Genomic DNA, 24,998 nt, shown 5'->3' with positions numbered 1-24,998 from the left:
GTAGTTGAGTTCTCTTTGGATATTTTGTTATTATTTTTTTTCTTTTCTTGTACTCCATTTACAAAATATGTTTAATAGTGGGTAATAAAATAATAATAATAATAATATTTCCACTCGGGTTGTGGGAACGTGCTAAGAGGGCAGAGATCTGACTGGTAAGTGCGACTTGGTGTATCCTTGAGACGACCTTTCTCCCTCGTCCTATCGTTTGCCACTTGAAGGTTGTGCTGGGAGCTATAATTTGTTTCATTTAAAGGACACGGCCTAGATATGATTTCTAACTGAATTATTACTATTGCTTAAATTATATAAATTGTTAGTGCTGATACTTTGAGCATATAATTATATAAAATTTCTTTATTTGGTATAAATAAAATTAATTTTTCAATGTTCATTTTTAAACGAAAACCTTAATTGTACAAATAGGTTTCCTATATATGGTAAGTGTGTTGAGTGTGTATGTGCTAAATGTGTTGTGCTAAATGTGTTGAAATATTCCAATATTATCTGGATTTTCTCTCATGTTACTTTCAATTTACTAATTTTCATAACTATTGACTATAATAATCCCCTGAAAATGGTGGTACAAAAATAATCCCTGTTTGTTTGTGTCTTTTCGCTGGTTTTACTCAGTATATACAAGCAGATTATTCGAACTTGAACCCCGAAGTTTGTGCTCTAATAGCCCAGGGAGAGGCTATAGGATCCATAAATCTCGGAATTTATTTTAGAGAAAAGAAAACGTAAAATCCAATAAAGACCGAAGGCCATAGCTGCTGGCAATAGTGAGTGAAATAAGGGGGAGGAGGCAACAAAAAGCCCCCTAAGTATGCTTAAGGGTTTTTGGCTCTTATAAATATTGTTGGGATACCATGATAAATAAATACTTGATTATTTTCCTCTTCATACTTTTTAGGTTGGATCGCAGAACGTTGATGTCAACTTGAAAGATGGAGATGGAGCCACCCCACTACATTTCGCAGCCAGCCGTGGACATGTTGATCTAGTTCGTTGGCTATTATCAAATGGAGCAAAAATAATTTTAGATAAACATGGAAAATCGCCAATTAATGACGCTGCCGAAAATGAGCAGTTGGAGGTATTGTTTTTATTTCTTAATATCGGATAGAGAAATGATTTGAGTTAGCGGGTTTTATTGGTCTCATCTTAAAATCATTGCGTGATTCCCTAACCCCTGCAACAACTCTATTTTCATTTGTCGTAGTCATCGCCTTGTTTTTGTGTTGTTGATAGTAAGGTAGGTATTTGCCCACAAAACTTATATTTACTTTAATAAGTTTAAATTCTAATAAGTAATTACTATGTAATAAGATTATAGCAAAATTATAATAATTACTATATAATAAGATTCTAATAAGTACTAATAATTAATATTTGCAAAATTCTTATCTTTCTATTTTTAATTTATGGGCAACGACAAAATCAAGAAATATAGTTGCCTTTGTAAAATCCATATCACTGGTATATTTTCTATTTTATAAAATTAGAGAGACCATTTTCCCTGTGGCCCAAAACAAACGTTTAGGGCTACAGGGCTGCTCCCTAACGATGGGCAAGGTAATAATGCTATTAAATAATAAAAGATGGGCTAGAGCCTTCATCTCTTGGACAATAGAGCTTGACAAAGTAATTCCCTGGACGTGAGCATGACTCCAAGCCACAACAGACCTTCATTTTCTTCTTAACATACCTTCCAGAGCCTCTAGTCCTACACGTTGGGAAGGGTTGAAAATTGGGAACGAAAAATCTCTTATCGAGACTAATTTGGGCTATAAATCTATTTTTAAAAGTTTCATTCAGACCAAGAGCAAAAGAAGCATGACTCCTTAAGAAGACTCTGTCCATTTCTATTACGAATCCACGTAACGGAATTTAGCTATGCCGTTTAAGTCGACACAACACCAAAATCAACAACATATACAAACAATTCTGTTTCTACTCTTTTACAAACAGGTTCAAAGGCAAGGCCATACCCAGAGGGGGAGGGGTCAGGGGCGTTTGAACTCCCCTTGTTTGTTTGACTCGTAAAAACGTAATAAAAATGGATATAAACAAATTTTGCATGTGTTTTCTGAGGTTTTTAGTGTACCCCTTCCCCCACCTAAAAAAAAATCTTTGAGTAAAACGCCCTCCGAAAAAAAAATCCTGGGTACGGCCTTGTTCAAAGGATAATGTGAAGCTGCAAACTTTATAACGGTAATATAACCTTAATCACAATCGTTATTTTAACGTACAATCTTTAAAGTTTAAAATGTATTATTATCTTTATGAGACTGCATGTCTTATCGTTTCCAAAGGTAAACTATTAATACTATTTAAAACTGTTATAAACTATACCTTATGGTGTTTTTGTTCTAGTAATATTATTCACCTCTAGTTTACCCGGCGCACTGCTGCTATCCAAAAGAAAGAACATTCAAAGAACATCTCCCGGAAAATCTACCCCCTGCGAAAAACTGACCCTACGCAGATAATTCCCCCACGGAGAATTTTCATCCAAAAAATTCTTTCCTAGAAAAATGTCACTCTGCACCTGCAGATAATTCCTCCACGTGTTAATAACGATCGTATTTTAAATTTAAAAGTATTCGAAAAATTAGGTTAGGAGGATTATTCATTTCTGCTTTACCACCTGAATATCTCTGTTCAAACTTCAAAGTACATTATTTGTGATTAGGTTTCTCTAATTTCAGAACGCGTGAAAACTATTAAAAATATTTAAAGGGCCTTGAGGGGGGGGGGATTTGTACCTAAAGCCTTCGGAAGGCTGTCCTCAACAATTTCTTAAAGTTTCTTGGGGATTGGAAGCATAGTTTAGCAATGAAGCTGGAAGCACAGTGAAGCTATTTCTAATATCAATATTTGCGCCATTATTTATGCATGACTCGCAAGGAATTTTCTAGGGTCTCGTTTTTGAACTTCAAAACCACCACTATGAATGCTGCTATAAATAATGCATAACCCTCATGATAACTTTATTTCTATTTTTATGTTTAACACCTTGGAGACAGAAGATTTCGCAAAAGTCAAATTTTGCCTTTTTACATGATGTGGTGGTTAGTTTGACATTTGATTGAGTATTAAGTTTATTGCGAAGAAATTATTTTTATTTAAAATCAGGTCACCTCTGGTTTTTCACAATTATGATAATTCTATTTGACAACCGCAATTTTATCCATGAGGATAATAATTTTGCCCCATGAATTTGAATTATTACGAATTGAACCATCAAAAGAGGTAGCTTTTGATAGTTTTTCAAGTCTGAAGAATAGCGTTCCTAATACTTATTGGACAATGGTGCATTTATTATATGAATTAAATAAAAAAAACAAGTTTTTTCAACTGAAACTAAGGAGCAACATTAAAACTTGGAACGAACAACACAAACTATTGCGTATATTAGGGGGTTGCGCCCTCCTCAGTACCTCGCTCTTTATTCTAAAGTTTGACTTATTGTTCTAATTATTTAAGACAATTATTTAAGACATGCACAACGACCGTTTAATTAGAATAATAAGCTTTTTAAAATTCCAGAAATACTTGCGCGTAAAGAGCGAGGGGAGAGGAGAAGGGGACAACTCCCACATATGGATTAGTTTCTGTCCCTTTTAAGTTTTAATGTTGCTCCTTTCTTTATGTTGAAATTTCAGACAATTTTGGATAAAAAAGGGGGTGGGAGGGGTAGCTGCCCTCCAATATATCTGGTTACTTAAAAACGCACTAGAACTTTTGATTTCCGATCAAATTAGCCCTCTCCTGATCTTCTGGGATCACTGATTCGATACAATTACCCTTGGGGAAAACAAACAAATAAACAAGCATCCGTGGTCTTGCTTCTGGAAAAAATTCAAAATTCCGCATTTTTATATGTAGGACCCTGATACCTCTACAGTACCGTTCTCTGCTATTTGGATCTCATGGTATTATTTTATCAAGATCATTTGATTTATTAAGGGTGTTTTCCCCCTTTTCAAAAATTAGTCAAATTTTCTAAGGTTTGTCACTTCTAATGGGGAACATTAAACTGAATGAATTTTAAATATTTATGAATAAGCATCAAAATTCAACTCTTTTGATGTATCTCTTATTATCAAGACTGTTTCTTACAGTTTCTGCTACTATTGAGCCACATCGCTCCTTACAGTTCGTTACCACGAACTATTTGACCATATTTCTGTAAACCAATGAAAAATCCTTTTTATAGGCAATTGAAGCGTAATGTTGGAGTTAAACGAAAAAACTTTGGACCTATGTCCTATATTAAACAAGAAAAACAAGTTTTTTCAACTGAAAGTAAGGAGCAACATTAAAACTTAAAACGAACAGAAATTATTACGTATATGAGGGGGTTCGCCCCCTAGTCAATACCTCGCTCTTTATGCTAAAGTTTGAATTCTGTTCGAATCACAAATTCCTGAATCACAAAGGCCATTTAATTAGAATAGTTAGGTTGTTTGAACGTAGTAAAAAAAACAACTTTCAAACAGTTCGTGGTAACGAACTGTACAGTAAGAGCGACTTGTCTCAATAGTAACCGAAACTCTGAAAAACGGAATTTTAATATCAATAGATATAGGAAAAGAATCGGATTTTCATGCTGATTTTAAAAATATAAATTTCATCAAGTTTACTCATATCCTTCAAAAGTTACGAGACTAAAAAATTTGCCTTATTTTCAAAAAAAGAAAAAACACCCCCTAAAAGTCACCCTTTTTCTTTGGCTGACGCGATTCTCACTTTCAATAGTTTTCTAATAACATTTGTCTGTACCTCTTTTTCATCAATTAACCCCTTAAACATTTAAAATGACCTTAAATTAGAATTAGCGCCCCATTTTTTTCTACTTCATTTCGGATTTTTCTTACTTCAGACAATTTGCCAATGCCCTTCGCTTTAGCTGCCCTTATTGGTCTAGTCTTACATGATGGTCCAGGTTGTAGTTTGTTTATTGTTCAGGTGGTGGGACAAAAATTTCTTTTTCTTCCTACGAATTATCATTTATAACAGCTGTAAATTTTCGTTTTTTGAGTCTACCTCTAGATAAGTTTTTTATACTGATATGTCTTTTCATAAGACTGTTTTTTCAAAGATATTAACAGAAAATTTGATTTGTGAATTGAAACTAGAGTAATTCCTGTAAATTTGAATAAAATAATTGCATTTTGTCTCTCAGTTGAAAGTTATAATTGTCTCGAACCTAACTTTTTTTGGATTAACCCGTAAAGTTACATAAAGGATCGATATGGTTTATTATAAATGGTGACTATACAAGTTTCATCACATATAACTGAAACCTATTAAAGAACAAACCTCGGCACATAGTAACTAAAAGTTAAGATAATACAAGCATATTCTTAAAAGTTTCTTGTTTGGGCCATAGTGCCATACTTGGGATCGTCTCTTACTGATCCAACTAAGAAACTGCAATAGATTTTTTCTGTTTGTTATATAAGAAAAATTGGTAAAAATAATTGATCTAACACATCGATAAAATAAATTAAACCAAAATACCTTAAAGTAATTTAAAAGAGTCCTAACGGTCTTACCTCACAAAGATTCAGCTAAGACTGACAAAAAAGGCTATTGATTCAAGCAATTTGAAATGGTTAAAATTGGAAAGTCCTACACTGCTTTCTTTTGGGCTACTGTAACTGTTTCCCTAGATTTTGAACCATTCTAAATTTTGAAAATTATATATATATATATATATATATATATATATATATATATATATATATATATATATATATATATATATATATATACATACTTGAATAGAATAGAATTTGTATGATTTCTCGATGTTGTTGAGTAACAAACAGAAAAATCAGCATATTCAGCTAATTAGGAACAATATAATTTAACTTTTTGTATGAGTTATGCTTTGGAGTTTTTGACAAAAACTTTTTGACCATCCATCAAAAATGAAAGTTTTAAAGTTTTCAGAAAAAAATTGTTCTCAATATTAAAATCCAGTCTGAATTATTTTTTGCACTGTGAATATTTAATGCAAAATTGTGTAATAAGTTTTGTTATCAAATTCAGTCATTTTGATGAAGTTACTTGAAAGATAACGTCACTTATGTGAATCAAAGGAAATGCACTATTTGTTGCTTATGAAGTTCATGAACTCATGAAGTTCAAGCATGTAAGGTGTCTCTTTGTTTATTCTTTCTTTTCATTCAAGGAAATCGTTTACCTTTTAATAAGAAAATTTTCCGTCCGGACAACAGAAAGACTAAAACATCTCACACACACGTGAAATTTAAAAATGTATTTCTTAGGAAAAATATTTGACATTTGAGCTTTAACTACGCCACAATCAAAATCTAAAGGCATTAGACAGCTGTTCGGGACTAATAAAACTAAGTGTCTGACTCACAACCCGCCCAAGGAATAGGAAGATAGGAATTCAAAGTTGATAAAATATTTTCCAAAAAACAACATTAGTCTTTAAAATAGTTTTCAAAAAAACATTTTGCATTGATTTCGTCCCCCCCCCCTTTTAAACCAAGAGCACTTGAAGAAAACCCTTCCTTTAGCCCCGCCGGTAAACTTGTAATCTAATGGGATTTAAATTTAATGTCTAGGTTCAGTGGAAAAAAAAATAATTCACAACAAATAAATCTTCTTTTGTTTCTTAGGTAATTTTTCATATTTCCTTCAAAGAATTGAGTAGCAAAATTAATTAAGCAGCGTCGTTTAGGGGTGGCAAGGTGGGGGCAGTTCCCCCCCCCCCCCCAATAATGGGGAGAAAAAATATTATAAATCCCATGCCCTTTGACTATCCAGATATGGACCCATCTTGCCCCCCCCCCCCAATAAAAGTGCTGGAGATTCGCACCTGAAAAGACTTGCAAGCCTATTGGTATACTTTGAAGTAATATTAACTGAAAATTTGCAGTTTTTCGTCTTAAGGGCATATTATATAAATCAATGGTTTGGGAATGATTTTAGTATTGAATTACTTTTTTTTTTATCGAAGATAAAATGAATTGAACTAAGTTGTAGAGTATTTTTATTGTTTCTATTATTGGATACATGTTCTATATAATATCTTTTTTCAGTGTCTTACCCTGCTCGTCCAAAACGGATCAGAAACAGAAGCATCCGATTTAGTTACTCCCGATGGCATGCTTAAGAGGTCTACAACAAGCTGCGTTTGTAGTAAAGGCTCTTCTTGTCAGGTTTCTCAAATTACATCTTAAATTACTTTAGTTTTTTCTCACTAGTCCACAACACACTTCCACTTTCCAAAACATAATATTTATTTTTGAACCTTCGTTAATATTCTCAATGGCCCTTATGGAATGCTTGGGCAAAAATTTGTGACTTTTCTGCTTGAAATAAGTGGATAGGAAGATTAATATACACATTTTATAGCGAAAACATACAACGAACAGATAAAATAAAAAGTGCTCCCATATTTTTAAAATGTGGTTTTCTACGGTTGAGAATCCGTCAAGAGCTGAGAAAGCATCTAATAAAAACAAATGCATAAAAATAGACGTTCTTCCAGTGTCTGATCCAGAGGGAAGGAAGGGAGAGGGGGCGCCCCCTAACGTAGTCTTAAGTTGTTTAATTTACCTAATTAACGAAAGTTTGCGTTAATAAACTTGCTCCTAACGCAAGTTTATTGGATCAACCTATTTTGCGCCCCCCCCCCCCAAAAAAAAATCCTGGATCCGTCCCTACGTTCTTCTCTGTAAGATGGTGATTTATTCCCCTCACCCAATAGTTATGCTGCTGCTATAAGCTCTCAAAGTTATAGAGTCATGGGCGCCCATAAGGGGGGGGGGGGTGTTGGGGGTCTTCCCCCCCCCCCTGGCTGAATGATGTTGCCTTATTTTTATATTTTTGTTCAGAGGTTTCTATTATATAGCATTAAAAGTGCCAATTACACGAGGTTTGCCCCCCCCCTGGAATTCAGATTATGGGCACCCATGTATAGAGCAAGTTTTCAGTAGACATGAATGTTTTTAATTTAATCTGTTTTAACTTAATTAAATTTTAACTTAATTAACTTTAACTTAATTGTTTTTGGAAAGTTTTTACGAAACTAGATCTATTACCACCTCTTAAGATTGAATGTTCACTTTTCAGATATGCCTTTCTCTGTAATAATATATTTTGCTTTGTAAATTTTACTATATTTTTGTGAAACTAAAAAAAAGATTAGCTGTGTCATCAGATTTTTTCCTCTTGGGTTTTGCTCCCAACCTAGAATTTGGTTCCTGAGACCTAGAGACACTAGCAGTTTTAGGCCTCATAATTTGGGGGGAGGGGGGGGGGTAAGGTGTACCATAGGAGTTTAAAAATATAAAGTAAAGGGAATCTTATGTCAGATGTCAGAAAAGCTGACGGGTAGCTACCCCCTTCCCAAGCCTGGAACCGCCACTGCCTAGAAATGTGGATTTCAAGCCTTTCCGAAAAAAATCAGTGCGATTTCTGGCCTATTTTTAAGCAAATCAAATTTTTCTCTTTTTCATTATCGGGATCCCCATGGTCCATGTCTTCAGACTGACTAGAGCCAGAAAGTTGTCTTTTCAATTTTTAGACCCGTAATAATAAAATCGGAGGTTCCCGTGGCTCAGGGAATCGTCTCTGAAAATTTGAAGCTGATCAGCTGCTCAAGTAGATCCCTTCTGGCTAATTTTTTGACTGCATTTCTGGTCCATTTTTGGGTCAATTATTTTGGACCCTATATTCTGCCCCGATTTCGGGCTAACCATTATTTTCTTCAGTTTAGTTTTCACATTAAAGTCGCCTTTCGCTTTTTTTTTTCTTTTCTTTTCATCTATGGCGATCTGTTCCAAGAACCGTATTTTTTTTAATTAGGCCTCTTGGCCCATGAATTTAGGGATGTAAGCTTTAAGTCCTTTGAAAAAAAACCCTTTAGGTCCTTTTCTGGCCTCACTTTCGGGTAAACCCAATTTTTTTTTCTTAGACTTCAGAACCCCCTTGGACCAGGGAGTTAAGGCTATAAGTTTAAAGTCGATCTAAAACACAAAAAATGGCTGATTTAGGCCTCATTTTTAAGGATTCCGTTCCCCTGATATTAAGATCATTTTTGTACATTAGGATTTCTTTGGATCGATGACTTAAGGTTATAAGCTTAAAGCTGTTCCGAAAAAAAGTGTTTAGTCTATAATTTACCTACACTATTCTTAGAGGATCATGCTTTAACCCTAGTTTGTTTATGTGTCACGACTCCCTTCCTCCATCGTTACGACGACTACCTCTTCAGTACAATTTGCCGGGGAAAAACAATAATACACAGAAAGAACTTAGGTCTTTATTAACCCAACGCTAGTGTGTTTACTTTGAGTTCTAGGGCTTGCATGACATCTTTGTATTCATAACCAATGTAAAACCAAATTTGGTTTTACCAAACATAGGTAAGTTAGTTTTACGACAAAATTTATTTTATCGTTACCTCCAGAGCCCCTCCCCCAAACTGAGCCAAAATATGAGAAAATATAAGAATTAAAAATTGATATTTGTTAGAAATGCCGCCCTACCTTATATCCAGGGGATACCAGCATGCCATCTATTTTATTTACGGTTTTTAAAAGTATGCCAGAATTAACAAGCTGCTAACCCTGGTTTAGATGCCTTTGCGTCTCCATATTAGCAATCTGCTCCTCTACGTTTATATTTAAAGGAGCACTAACCCGTGTACCGAAGATCTGATATTCAGCAAGAACCTAGAATTCAATTAAATTCAATCATTTATTAACCACAACTACAAGAGAACAAGTAGTACAAGTGGAGTATAACATAATAATAAAAAAGAAACAAAAAGAAAAACAAAAAGGAACATCAACAAACACTAGCAATTAATTTCTACTAAGAAAAAACTGTAAATGACCATGGCCAGGGACAATATTACAAAATGCATCTGCAAAAAGCTTTTTGTGTAGGTCACCGAGCTTTTGAGTTACATCCGTAACATAGAAATTTTTAACTAGATACCGATTTCTAGTTCATGGTGGCAGAGAAAGAAGAAATTTGCTAAATTTTAAATATGTAACTTTAATCTTTTTCAAATCCTTTAGCTTTTTAGATACTTCTTGAATTCTAATTTAGTTTTTTGTTTAATAAGAAAAACATTACCAGACCTAGGCTGACCACATTCTGTCCAAACTTTTAGCCAAAATTTAGCTTTATTTTTACAGGCCTTAAGGTTAGGGTCAAGTGACCAAAGAAGCTTTTGACTATTCTTTCGGATTCACTTTACTGGGACAAAAATTTTTTCAGCTTCTTTCATAGCGGAGAGGATAGAATGATAATATCAGTCTATTTCATGTTTAGCATGTACTAAATATGAAATGTATTTTTTTATACATATAAAATTCTGGCTACACTGCAGAAGCTGATACGGAACACAAGTCCTACTTAGAAGTGAAGCCAATATTTTAAGATAAACAGAGAAATTCGCATTATTCCAATCAGGCTTATAAAACCATTTAGAACGTAAACCACGACTCTTAGATATACTCCCAGAACAAACTGCAGACTTTGATAAGCAAAAAGACCGCGGAAGGTGATCAAGATCTTGCTCGTCAAATTGAGCTGTAAGTGGTGAGCAGACAAGAGCTGCAGAACAAACAACGTGCTCAATGTCTGATTTACTACCTGATTGGTGAATATACTTATAATCATGGGACTTCCGGACAATTTTATAAGCCGGGAGAGAATCAAGAAGCTGATCATTCCTTACATTATCAGAAACCAGATCGGTATTAAAATCACCAGCAATAACAAAATGCAACCCATGATCTGATATCTTTTGAATTAAAGTTTTTAGTCCATTACAAGCACAAGAGAACTTCTGAAGTGAACGAATGGAACGATCGTTATATGGCAGATACACATGAACTAATACGATATTACTAAGACGCACCGCAAGAAAAGTGCCATCTGATTGGAAAAGCACTGGACTCGCACCAGAAATATTTTGCTTAAAAACACAAGCTAAACTGACAGAAGGACGGCCACGCGTAATTTTAGCTGGACGCACAAAAACGACGTGATCACTGCTTCGTCTCAGAAAATTTTCGCTAAAGGCAGTCAGTAAATGTTCTTGGAGACAAACAACGTCGTAATTAACACACAGATTTTCAATAAAAAAGTCCTTGCCTCTCGTTCCATTAATATTAAATGAGACTATACTTATGTCCGGATTCATTTCTGAGAATAGACCTTATCAGTGATCTTCTTAATCACAGGGCATCGTAGACTGTAAGAAGGATGAGATCAATGACAATTGGCACATTTCGGAGATTCCGTACAACGATCGCTGTTCGTAAATAAATGCGGCCCAGCACAACGAGCGCACTTAGGAGTGCTACTAGTACATGCACTTTCCAAATGCCCAGGAGAACGACACTTGAAGCAACACTTTGGCAATTGCTTGAACTCATAAACACAGAAGTTTCCATACCCAATATTTACATCATTTCGCAGAAATGATCCTTTGGAAATCGCGTCTGCAAATTCAAGCTTAACCGATTTGCTTGTTCCAAATCGACTAGATCCGAGTATACCGAACTGGTTCCGTAGTATTTCAAGGTCAAAATAAGATGGGACCTCTCGAATAACACCAGAGTCTTTTTTAGATAAAACTTTTACACTAGAACAAGGTAGAGCTTCCTTTGCTGATTTGTAAAAATCCTCAGCTGCAGATTTCTCAATATTCACCGTCCACCGCTTTTTATTCGCTCGCACGCTGGTCACCAGCTGATGACCAGAAATTGAGTCTATTACTTATTTTCGCTTTAGCGGGTCACCATGCTCTGGCGGGGGATCGGAGATCAAAAAGATGTCAGATCAAAGAAAAGATCAAACTACTCCAAACAGAAAATCATTGCGTTTCCGCTATAAGTCTTTTTAAACGCTAAAATTATTAATATTTTGGAAAAAAATCAAGTCATCAAAGCAGGGGTGGAACCAGGATTTTTAGGGGGGGAAATAAGTTCATCCGATAAAAAAAATTTAGGGGGGGGGCGAAATAGGTTGATTCGATAAACTTGTGTTAGGAGCAAGTTTAATTAACGCAACTTGAGTTAATTAACTAAATTGCGCTACTTTCGACTACGCTAGGGGGGCGTGCCCCTCCCCCTGGATCTGCCACTGCATCAAAGCGGAAGAGAAGGGCTTCAAACCACCTCCCCTCTGAATCTGGCAACGCGTGCCACTTTTCCTATAATTTGCTATATTTGTCATTTTATATACCTGTCTCTTGTGCTGTTTTTGAATTTAGAGCACTGTGGATATGAGATCCTCTAAGAACAAGTTGGTTCTTACGGGACTTAAGTGTTTTGGAGTTTTGTAATTTTTTCAATATTCTTGCAACTTTTCTGTTCTATTAAATGATTTACTAATTCTTTTCGGATTAGTTGTTGTCCTTGAGTTTAAAAAAAAAAAAAATCTGTTAAAAATTCTGGCTCGTTTGAGGTTGGAAGAAAAGAAAAAATCACCCACAAATCCTTCATATGTTTCTCCGAGACCAAAATCATGTTTTGCTAACATAAACTGAGAGTCAGATTGAAAGCTGAACTAAATGTTTCATCGGGATGTTTCAGCTGTTACTAAACCTGAAATATACCAAAATATTTTTTGATTTCTCAATTTTTTTCTTTACAGGGTTGTATTACCAGCTTGTAATATTTAGTTTTAATATGAATAAAGTTTTATTCTTTGTGTAATGGAATACACTAATATGCCTTTATCCACAGACTAAAGTGGTTTCGTTGTTGTTTATATATTTTTCACTTATTTTATAAACAAACGGTGCAATTCATTAAAAGATGGCAAAATTTCAAACGAATTAGTTTTGTACAATTTTCACCTACCTAATTTCACGTAAACATATCAGCAAACCTTTTTAATTACCTTTTAATTGTGGATTTGTGGTTAATTCTTTAAAGACTTTCGCTATTAGCCTTGCATTAAGATTTTCAATTTAATAAATAATTTTTTAACCTGCACAGTAAGAACACCTGCTAGTTGGCCCGTTTTCTAAACGGTATTATTGAGTATATATAATGCAAACAAATTAGAGGTGCTATTTCAAAATGTATTGCCTACAATTAAGAAGCCTTTTAATAACTACGGATAGGCTTAGGTATAATAAATTTGTAAGTTGTACTTATAGTTAGTTTCCTAGTATAGTTAGTTTATAGTTAGTCTACCTCCCTCTTCACCTATAAAATTTAAAGGCTCAAAAGACCCATTCCATATAAATTCATCTTTAGTACACTGCAACTAGGTTAAACTCAGCATAACATGCTTAGCTCCCCCCCTCTGAAAAAATTCTTTATGTCAAAATTTGATGGATTTTTCAGGTTAAATTTAAAAATGTAATTCAATCTTCCCCGTCCTATAAAATTTTGGAAAAATAACTAAAATATTGCTCAAACAACTATAATATTTTTCGTGATAAGATAATATGCTTTTAATTCATTTCATTTTTAACTTCAAATTCGATTTTTTTCGTACTATAAAGGTTTTTCAAAATAAATAAAATATTGCGCGTAGAACTAATTTAATTTATTCGTAATAAAAAAATGTCTTTATTCATTTTATTTTTACTATTTTCTAGTAGGACTTCTTACTCTTATTTCAAACAGATGTCTATGACCTTCTATCAGAATAGAGAGCTGTTATGTTATGTAGTTTACTTTTATGATTGGCAAACAGAAAGTATTCTTTCGACCAAAATGCTAAAAAAAATCGACAACTATTTTCTTGTTGCACTTTTATTTTTGATTAGATTTTTATTTAGCTCGGAAGAGGAAGAAACGAAAACTCGTAAAACACCTCATGCCACTCTTTAGTTCATTTAGTCTAGTGGTCTAGTTCACTTTGATCTAGTTCATTTTGATCTAGTGGCGAAATATTGATATTGTAAATGTTTGAGAATACTGAGTTCATCCTTAATTTCAAGGTTAAAAGAAAAAATTCAATTGTTGTGACAGATTGTAAGTTGGCCGTTAAGACCTTTTTTTTTTTATTTCTGTGACTTTGCAAAAAGTATAGCCTTTCTCAGTCAGCCCAACTGAGAATTGGCAACGATAATTATTATTTATTTTTTGTTGTTATTTAGTTTTTAACATTTTTCTTTTTTGTTTGCCCAGTTGATAATATAAGAGGAGTAACCGTTGTATGTTTGTCTTCTCTGTAAATCTCTGAGATATAGTTTTCTTTCTTAGTCTTTTTTTGTCTCAGCATTAATGATAGGCAAAATAAAGTAATGTTAGTTTTTTAGTGAATATAAATTTAGTGGTTTTTCTTTATCTTCTGTGATCTGACTATGACATGTGTGACTGTAAGCTTGTGTGTGTATACATACATGCGTGTATTTAAGGGTGTTTATGGGTTCTTTGTTTTTTCGTGTACCGTGGAGCCAGGGGATCAAATATTTGATTTTATGTCTGAGGGAGGAAGGACTGACACCAAAAATTTCTTATGGGGGATAAATTCGGAGAATGTATACTTTAAAATCGTTTCAAGGAAGTTTCTCTTTTCGAAACTTATTTCATTACCTGATCGCACTGGCACCCTTAAATATTATTCATACCTGGAATGACATTAAAAATGTAATAAATATCAAGAATAACGTATAGGGACTAAATTTTTATAAATATATTTCTAATTTAATTTGTCTATGTTTGATTATGTTCCAAATCTGCTGCCTTTGTGCTTACGATTATTTTGTAATTATGCCTCACAGGCATAAAACAAGGGATGAATATAAGATCTAGCAAGGTTTCCCCTCACTCAGAAAGGACAAAGTTTTGTATGTGTTTCAGAGATCCCTGTGTGTAGAACACGTTCTTTCTTTAAGTCAAAAGTATATCTGGATCTTGAGTATATCTAGATTGCTTTTGTTGCTATCTTTAATCTGTTACATCAGTAAAAAAAGGAACTTTTCTACTCATTTATACATAGGGTTTTCTGCTCAATTTTTCTGTGTTTCTCTTGCTTATCGGCATTACGAGTGCATTTGAGAAAAATGTTAAATTCTGACCCTTGGACGGTCTTGTAACCCTTGGATTTGATTTTAATAAAACAATCTATCGATCTTTAATACTTTCCAGGAAAGTGGAACATGTGATTGCAGTTCATTATCTGGCTCTTGCAATTCAAGATGTCGTCCAACCTCTACAGCAAGTGGCTCTTCTGATTCTGTTCTTTCATCGTCTGGCAGTGAGCCTTTCTATCTTCATCCACCCAGTCGACAAAGTGAAAACAGTTCAATCCGGTCTTTGATAAGCAGGTCGTCAAAGAGCGACCGATCGCATTATATAGAAAGCCGGATTTGTGACAAAGAGAGCGCTAGAGGGTCTAGAAACTCTAGATCCAGATCTAGATCTCATCTTAGTGACAGTCCATCGAGTATATATTCAGACGTGACATTGTCTCGTGTCAAAAAGGTAATAGCCCCGATGAAAACTGAGAATATTTACAGACGGGAATATGAAAACATTCCAGTAAGTAGCTCAAAGCCACACTCTGATAGAAATAATAATGAATCCGGACCGTTTTATCTTCATGATCCAAGAACAGCATCAAGAACGTCACTAAGAGAGTTATTTGACACTGATCGTGCCTCCGTCTGTTCAAAGAGTACGAAGGGTAATCCGACGTTGGAAAGGAATGCGCTCTCTTCTTCCTCATCCGGATGCGAAGGAAGTTGCGAATCAGAAAGCAATGATGAAGCAAGCCCTACAGATTTGCTGGAATGTGCTGAAAATGGTATAAATTCTCATTCTGAACTGAAAGAGAAATCAAAAGGATTGGTGCAAAATCAAGATCATACTTATGAAGATATTTATAAGTCACCCAGTATTTTATGTGGACAGCGAAGTAATAAGAAGGTAAACGCAGATTTTAATTCTTTTCTATTTTAGAAAAAGTCCAAAATTGGTTCAAAGATTTGATACAAAGCATTTTCCCCGAAGTTTTAAATATTTGTTAAGAATAGAAAAAAAGAAAGAAAAAGAATAAAAAATTGGGGAAATTATTTTATTTAATGTTGTGTACAAAAATGCAAATTCATGTTAACGAAATATTTATACTGAACCCAGCCTTTACAAAAAGTTTTTTTCTTATAAAAATTGAATAACCCACTTTTATCTATAGGTTCTACTGGAATAATTGATTTTATGACATAACAATATTGCTTGCCCTCTTATCAAAAACACTAGCCAAAATCAGAATTTACGTGATTGGCTATTGCCCTAATGATTGAAAAATTTTGTATAATATTATGAATGAATAATAATATTCCAGATCATTAAAATTACTATTTATTTGAAAAGAAATATTCTGTTTTGTGCCAGATTTAAAATGTAATTTGTTCTAATCGCGTTTCTTCAGCTAGCAACGATGTTAAAATATTTTTTTCCAGAAATATTTCTAGTTGAACATAATTTCAAGCATAATTCTTCGCTCTGGGTAGCCATGTTGACAAAAACAAGATCTTTACACTACCCAATGCCGTTCTGTCAAGCATCCATAAACCAACCATGATTTACATAATTTACTGTACTCAATGTACATTTACTCAAACAATGTACAATTTACTCAAACTGTACTCAAACAATTACCTAATTGTTTATTTTAATTTATGTAGCACTGTGTAAATAGCTTTCCAAACTATTTTTTTTCAAAAGCTAGTGTACATCTATTTTGAGTTCGCTTAAAAGAAATAGCCTTTAAAAGGGCGTACCTCAAAGTTAAAGCACTTGACTGATTTCATTTTTCATTGCTTTTCAATGAAAATGAGATTAGCTATAGATTCAAACAGGTGTTCCACCATAAGCATCAGTCGACTGTCACCATCATTTGGTTGTGGAATTACGCAATTTTGCTTTGCCAAGCAATTTACTGACCTTTTTACTGAAATTTTTTTCGACGCAGCAGTAATTTTTTCTAAGCAACAGTCATCTAAGATGCAACCTCATTCGTATATATTGGCAATTAAAATTGCTCATCGATGTATTTCACGAATATTGTCTATCACAGTAATTTTTTTTCTTATTTGGACAAAGCGCAGTAGCTCTGTTTGGCAAAGAGCAGAGCAGTTTCTACAGAGTAGTAGCTTACCCGGTTTGAGCCCCCCCCCCCCCCGAAATGTTTTTCTAACCTGTAAAAACGCAACAAAAATGGACATAAACAAATTTTGTATGTGTTTTTTTTAGTTTTTTTTTGTGTAGATCCCCCCCCCCAAATTTTTTTTTGGTAAAACCCCCTCAGTAAAAAAAATCCTGGGTAAAGCCTTGAATAACAGTTTGGAGAAAAAATAAGTAAAAGCTTGTGATTTTTTGAGCCACAAAAGAAGATTTTTTTATAGTGATTTCTTACAAATTGTTCAAATTTAGCTATAAACATTTTACCTTTATTTTACGCTTGTGCTAAAAATAAGAATAGGTCACATTTTATTTCCAATTTCTGATGACCAAAACAGTGACTAACAAAGGTAAGCATTGTTGCGTGTTTTTAAGTAGGTAGAAATAATGATAGGCTATATATTTTCAATATGAACTGAAGGTGAAAAAGCTATTCAAAGATAGGAAATTTTTTCCCATGATGTCCGTAATAATCAGCTTTATCGTATGCCATACGAATGTCTATTCCTCAGCCGAAAAAAACCTCTCAGGTAAAGAGCATGCAATAAGAAAAACTTCAAGACTCTATGGAGTCTCGGCTAAGACTGATAAAGTGAAATTTATGCGAAAAAAGTCTTATGTTACTTCTTTAAATAATTTATAATTAAAATAGTAGATTTTTCGACACGTTATTGGTGATATAGTCCCATAGGTATCTATTGTGGGACATATCATTTCTTAAATACCTTTTAATTAGCTGTGTTTTTTACTATGCACTTTGTTATTGATTCAATTTGCAATCCAAGTAATGGATTTTTACACTAATTGCTAATAGTGTATGTAAAAAAGCTAATAGCTTTTTTTTTCAATTCCCCCATGTATCCTATATTTTTTTTCAATTCCAAATTAGTTCTGTTGCTTCAATGACAACTTTCTTGACTCCTCGCTTATTTATAAGTACAAAAGTTTCGCTAATTAGAACAAGAATACGAGTTTTTTAAATATGCGGACGTATTTTGCTTGATTTTGGCCATCTTTGAAGTCGCTTGCCAATTTTGCTATTTAGGAATGTGTTATTACCCCTTGGATTCAAAAAGCAGTCATGTTTTTTAAACCTTTATCAAATTGTTTTATCTTTCTGAAACTACTTTACTAAGCAATAACCAAAGGTTTAAACGACTATCAAACAATTCATCGTAACAAATTGTAAGTAAGGAGTAATGCGGCTTAATAGTAACCGAAACTACAAGAAACAGTCTTGATAACAATGGATACACCAAAAGAAAAAATGGATATAAACAAATTTTTATACGTTTTTTGAGGCTTTTTGTGTAAACCCCCCTCCCAAAAAATAACCTTTGAGTAACCCCCCCCCCCGAATAAAATCCTGGGTACGGCCTTGGTAATCCTCATCAAATTTAATGTTACTCATCGAAAGTTTGATCCTGAGAAAATTTACCCAATTTTAGAAAAAAGGGAAAAAAAAACCCAAAACATCAAGTGATCTTAATGAAAACGCCATCAGATTCAGCATATCAGAAAACCCTACTGCAGATGTTTCAAGCTCCTATGTACAAAAATGTGAAATTTTGCATTTTTGCCAGAAGAAAGATCATGGATTGCTGTTTATTTGTTGTTTTTTTTTGTTTCGTTTTTCCAGAGGTGGTCGTATAGAACCAGTGATCATAGAAGATCGGGAGAGGGCTCATTTGATCGGGAATCAAAAGTTCTAGTGCCCTTTTTAAGTGACCAAAAATATTGGAGGGCAGCTAGCCCCGCTGCCATGCTCATTTTTTCCCGAAAGTCACCCGATAAAAATTTTGAGATAGCCATTTTATTTAGCATAGTTGAAAAATCTAATAACCATGTCTTTGAGGCTGACTTGACCCCTTACAGTTCCCTGGGGAAAACCCGTAAGCTATGAACTTTGCCCATTGTTTACATATAGTATTGACTATTGGGAAATATACAGATGTTTTTGAGGGGGAATTTTTCTGGTAAAGGGAAGGGGGTTACGTGGGAGGATATTTCTAACAAGGAATTTTTAGTTGGGGGAGGGAATTTTCCATGGAAGCCGGTTTTCCCAGCATTATTTAAAAAAACGATCAGAAATTAAATAAGAAAAAAACGAGTTTTTTCAGCTTTAAGTAATGAGCAACATTAAACTTAAAACGACAGAAATTATTACTTACATTAGGGGGGCCACCCTTTGCTCAATACCTCGCTCCTTATGCTAAAGTTTCTTTTAGAACTTTTGAAAGAGCTTATTATTTTAATTAAACGGCCTCTATGATTCTGGAGTCATTCTTAAATAATTGGAGATTAAATATTGAAATACATGATAAATATAACTCAAAGCATTTGCTTTTTCTTTCCTTTTCTTTCAGAAATTAAAGCATTTTCTCTCTTAGGGGCCAGAAACATGTAACTTTTTTGGGGACCGATTCCAGCCGCTTAGTGGACGAACAATAACGGTACAAAAACAGCACCCTTTGCAAGAGATTTTCAAAACTAAACATCATTGACAACAATATTCACCTGCAGTTTATCAATATTTGGATGATTTATCTCATCTAATCTCAAAATTGTTAACTTGTTTTCTATCAAAATACTTACATATATCTTTGTTTGATATCTTTTGCTTTGTTTTCTTCTTTCTTCCTTTTACGAACACGATGAAATTCGATGCCGTATTTATAAATTGGCACCAAAAACTGGAAAATTTTTCAAGTTCGAATTGCTGCCATTTTGTTTGCAATTGTGTGCTGATTTGGAAAATCGGTTCCGAAAAACAGTACGTGTGTCCAGCCCTGTAATTTTTTTTATTCTTTTAGCCAGCTTTTTTTTATGTAGTCTTGGCTTAGATTGGATCCGAGTTTCACCTTGTCACTTGGAATTCGGGGATCATGATTGAAAAACTTCTTCGTGAGGATGATTGTTTCATTTACCTTTATTTTGGATTATAGTTGGAGGATTCCCTTCTTTGACCCGTAAACCGGTGTTTAAAATGAAATAAAACCTCGTGTGTATGTACTTTTAAAAATTGAATGGCAGTATACTTTTTTAAAAAGCTGTTCAAAGAATTCTTTTTCAAAAGATTGCATAAGGAGTTTTCAGTGAATTTCATTTTCAATCAAACATTCCGTTAGGAATTCATTTAGAGACATCCCTTCGTCTTTTCCACTCTGTACTTCACTCAAGATTTGGCTAGTTTTTTTTTTTTACAATTTTTAAAGTCTCAGAAACCTTTGAACGATGGGTGCCCATAAGGGGGGGGGGGTCAAGGGGGCGCCAGCCCCCCTTGCTGAATGTCGGTGTCATACGTTTGTATTCATTTAAAAAACTTTTCCCACCAAAAACGAATTCAGATAAATGCAAAGACTTCTGCGAAGTCAAAAATAGACAAAAAAACAGTCAAATAATCTTCCGAGCGTAAAATCACCACAAATCAGTATCAAGAAATAATTGAAACTCAATACGAACAGAAATTATAATAAATAGCCTAGTCAAACTCAAAACGAGTAAAAAGTAACATTACTAAGGCTGACAACCCCCATGCCTTCTCAAGACCAGAACATAAATTAGCCTTTACTTAAAAAAAAAAACAAAAAAAAATTACCGTGGATTGTCAGTTTAATATACTTATGTTGATATTTATTCCTTAAAATAAAAAAAGGTAAACAAAATTGAGTAAAAAAAAGTTTTTCCTTATTTAAGTGAAAAAAAGTGAAAACATTAAACTACATTTTGTTTACCGTAAAGCTCGAATTATTTTCTGATCTTGAGAAGGCATGGGGGTTATCAGCCTTACTAATGTTAATTTTAGCTTGTTTCGAATTTGACTCAGCTATCTGCTCCAATTTCTGTTCATTTTGAGTTTCAATTATTTATTGATGATTTGTGGTAGTTTTACGTTTGGATGATTACTTGACTTCATTTCTGTCCATTTTTTGGCTAAATTGAGCTCTTTAGTTTACTTTGAAAAACTTGTTATGTGGAAAAAGTTTTTTTAGATGAATTTCTGTTCGTTTTTTATTGACAAGGTCATTTTCATGATTTTCTTTATCTTTTCGGGTTTATTTTTATAAGAATTTATAGTTTGACATAATTTTGAGGGTTTTACATGTCCAATATCCATAAAGAAATAGTTGCGGGACCGTTCTACTATGCTGAACAAAATAGTTGTCTCAAAAAATTTTTGGCTAGATGTGTTTGGGAAATAAATCGGCTTGAGAGACGGGCTTATTGCCCTCCAATCTCTTTTTAGTCCTAGAAAGAACCCTATAACTTTTAATTTTGAATCGAATTAGCTTCTTTAAATGTTTCAATGATATTTCTAGCTATTATAGAGTGGTACTCCCTATGATATTGCTTATATGCCTTTTTGAAAACCTGCATGTATACAGTTTTTGTTTAATTGGAACGCCCCCTAAACACTTCCTAGAAGTTTCACATTAATACTCTTGGTGTCATTAATTACAGTAACTGTAGTTCTAGTACTAAAAACATAGTACTAGTGCACATATTGCCTTTTGGCTAGCTCAAAATCCCCCGCAAATTACTCTTAGAGATCTAATTGAATAATATAAGTCGTTTTTGAGACATTGTTTTGCCGCCTTTTTAAGAGTCCACATGCTCATAGTTTGTTTTGATTTAGTTCAACTTCCGCCTAAATATTTCTTATATTTGTTTACTGAAGACGTTGTTATATTCTCTTTGGACTATTGGCTACAAAATGGCTGTTTGACAATTTCGAGCGAATGTATTTGGGGAAAATAGTATCTCAGGGGGGGGCGGCTCTTTTCTCTCTATCAAGCTTGACTCTTAACATGGAACTATAAATATGCATTTCAAATAAAATGAGCCTCCTCTAAAGTTTACAAGACCACCTCTTCCTAAAAACCTTATTTCCCTCTGGAGCACGACTTAAAACCCTTACCTCCATACTCTAGGGGGTTGTGTCAACCCCAAAGACCATGTTATGAGATTTTTAGACTATTTTTTAACAAATGGCTATATTAAAATTTCTATCGGATGCATTTGGGGAAAATATGACGTAGGGTTGAAGTATAGCTGCTCTCCGATAAATTTGACTCTTAAAAATGGCTCTTCAACTTCCGATTTCCAATCCAATGAGCCCATTCCGAAGTTTATACGACCACCGTTTCCATTAAAAACTTAAATGCCCTCGGGACATACCTTGCAACTCTTGCCCTGAGGACTGTGAGGGGGTTCTCATCCTCAAAGACATAATTTATGAACTTTTACATTATTTCAAACAAAATAACTATCTCGAAATTTTCACTGGAAGTGTTTGGGGAAATGATAGGTGTGGGAAGGGGGAAGGTTGCCCTCCAATCACTTTTGACTATTAAAGAGGGCACTAGCCCTTTTAATTACCAACCGAATGAGCCCTTTTCGAAGTTTCTACGACAACAACTGGCCATCTTGAAATTTCTATCAGATAAGTTTCGAGAAAATGCAACGTGTGTGTGTGTGGGGTGGGGGGGGGTATGTGCCCTCCGATCACTTTGACTCTTAAAAAAACACTATAACAACAAAAATAACTTAAAAAAAAGCATTATAACTGATTGACCTCCATGAGGTCTTTTTGATGCTCCTATGATATTTCTTTCTATAAGAACTGCCCTGGTCTGCAAAGCAAAATAATATATTCAGCCCACATCGCTCTTAACTTAGGCAGCGCTATCGCGGGGCTTATAATATTTTGTCTTGAGATTTCAATTATACAGTACTGGAAGTGCCGATTAGATCAGGTAACCCCCCCCCCCTTCCTAAAATTCGATCTATGGGCGCCCATGCTTTGAACAGCTTACATAGACGACCCAAAACCAAGCAAATACCCTGCAATATAACAAAGATTTTGCTAGGTTTATATGATAAGTTTTTGATATGAAAAAATTGCAGTTAGAAAAGTCTTTATTTTACCACTCCCAAGAAAATGAAAATGGTAAAAATAAGATAAACAAATACTCTCAATTCTTCTTTAAGAATAAGGTAAACCGTTTAATATTTGGCTCTTTGTTGAAAACCAAAAAACTCTATCTTTTGTTCCTATATTTTGAATAACCACCAATTTCCAAAGATATGTCTAAACTAGAACCTATGTTGCAGGAGAATAAATAAACACATATCCCATTTCTAGGGAAATAATCAAGATGTAAAACCATCCACAAAGGCTATAGAAGAAAAGGAATTTTTCCGAAACCCATTCCAGACAAACGATTTTCAAGATGATGAAAACAATAGACTGTCTCATTCTTCATCGGATGAAGAAGAAGATTTCTATTCCATTCAAGCTCCCCGGGGTGAGTATTTGGAAACAGTCAATAACAAAGATAATCAAAAACCCAAATGGGCTTTTCATACAAGTCCCAAAATGCTTAATATATTATAAGTCACTTTTTAGGTCATATTGCCTTCTTGTCAAAATCAAAGGTAAGATACATGTTATTGTTGAGAATTCCTAACCGTGATTATACTTCAAGGAAAAAAGACGAAAACACTAAGGAAAAACTATATTTCAAGTAACAAAAATGCAAAAATTGTGACTGAAAAAATACCTCCAAACAAAAACTAGGGACAAAGCTGCGTGATATCAATATGGTAGTGGGTGTATTGTATTAAGTATGCTGCAAACGAATTGTGTTCTCTTATGAATGTCAGGTTTTTTGTTTTTTAAAGTAAGGAATCACAAAGGGCAAGTGTTCGCTTGTACCACATTTGGATCCAGTTATGCTAAAGAGTGGTAAACGAAAAAAAGGTGACTAATAAAATTTTTTCTGATCAAAATCTTATATCTTTATTTACAATTTTTTTGCCTTTGTAGACTTTTTTGATCTTTAGTTTTTTTTCCAAAAAGTATCATTGTCAGTGCCAGGCACATCCCTAGTGCCTGACATGCCCCTAATTTTATATATCTGCTGAATGAATGAATGAATTGAGTAAATGAATAAATGAATCGATTGGATGAATTAGCGAATGGCTTTGACGGAAAAATATACCAAGAGAATTAGCTCTATATTGACGTACATGCCTAACAACTAGTTGAGGACTCTTCTCCGCTCCGTTAATGCTGATAACAAATTATAAATCTTTATGTATTGAGTCTTATGGTTAGTAGGAAATATGTGTTCTAGATTTTGTACAGGTATCCATCTGATATAAAAAATATACTTTTCTTGATTACTTTAAGTGAGTTACAAATATCACAAAGAGTATGGCACACTTAAAAAGATGGCACTAGTGTCGAAAAGAAGAATTACTAATACTATCTAGCGTTTGGCGACTTTTCAAAACTGCTTGTCCCTTTGGGTACTTTGAAATATTAAGGAGGAGGGGTAAGGAAAGCAGAATTCTGCCCCAAGTCGGTGTTACTAGATCAAAGTCAACTAGTCTACTTAATCTTCTAAGATTTTCCCAAATTAACCTACTTTGTTACCCTCTTTGGCCTACTTTGGGTAGACTAGATTTTCACTTCAAATTATTCTTAGAAACTGAAAATATTGATTAATTAATTATCACGTACAAGAGAAATTCTAGCTCTAAAACTACTGTGTTGCAGATTAATTATATGCAAATTTCTTCCTAAGTTGCATATAATGCACTGTAGATGGCACTAATAGTTTTAATCTCCATCTTCTCTTATTAAATTGCCGTAGATTAAACTCATAATTTTCCCATACTCTTTGGTTTATCCCTCTAAAATCTTAGGAAGGCTAAAAAAAAAATCCAAGTAAATTTATTCCTATGTTTTGAACGAAATTTCCAGTGTCAGAGTTGATAAATCAGCTTGTCTTACCGGGGGGAAAGAAGGTTTCTTTTCTTATTTTAGGAGGG

The 24,998-nt window shown here is 34.0% G+C and overlaps 1 protein-coding gene across 1 annotated transcript in view; it reads left to right on the top strand.

The window, feature by feature from the left end:
* Positions 1–24,998, top strand: part of f (espin protein forked) — a 136,801-nt gene that overhangs the window by 49,396 nt on the left and 62,407 nt on the right. The window contains exons 3-6 of the mRNA XM_089090646.1: positions 917–1,099; positions 7,089–7,208; positions 15,126–15,905; positions 23,305–23,467. Coding sequence (XP_088946772.1) covers positions 917–1,099; positions 7,089–7,208; positions 15,126–15,905; positions 23,305–23,467 — 1,246 coding nt within the window. The remainder of the gene's footprint in view (positions 1–916; positions 1,100–7,088; positions 7,209–15,125; positions 15,906–23,304; positions 23,468–24,998) is intronic.

This window comes from Artemia sp. Qi Xiang Cuo, chromosome 6, assembly GCF_049724085.1.
Source record: "Artemia sp. Qi Xiang Cuo chromosome 6, ASM4972408v1, whole genome shotgun sequence".
NCBI classification, from domain to species: Eukaryota; Metazoa; Arthropoda; class Branchiopoda; order Anostraca; family Artemiidae; genus Artemia; species Artemia sp. Qi Xiang Cuo.
Note: the sequence above shows the minus strand (reverse complement) of the source record. Positions and strands in the feature narration are given on the sequence as shown.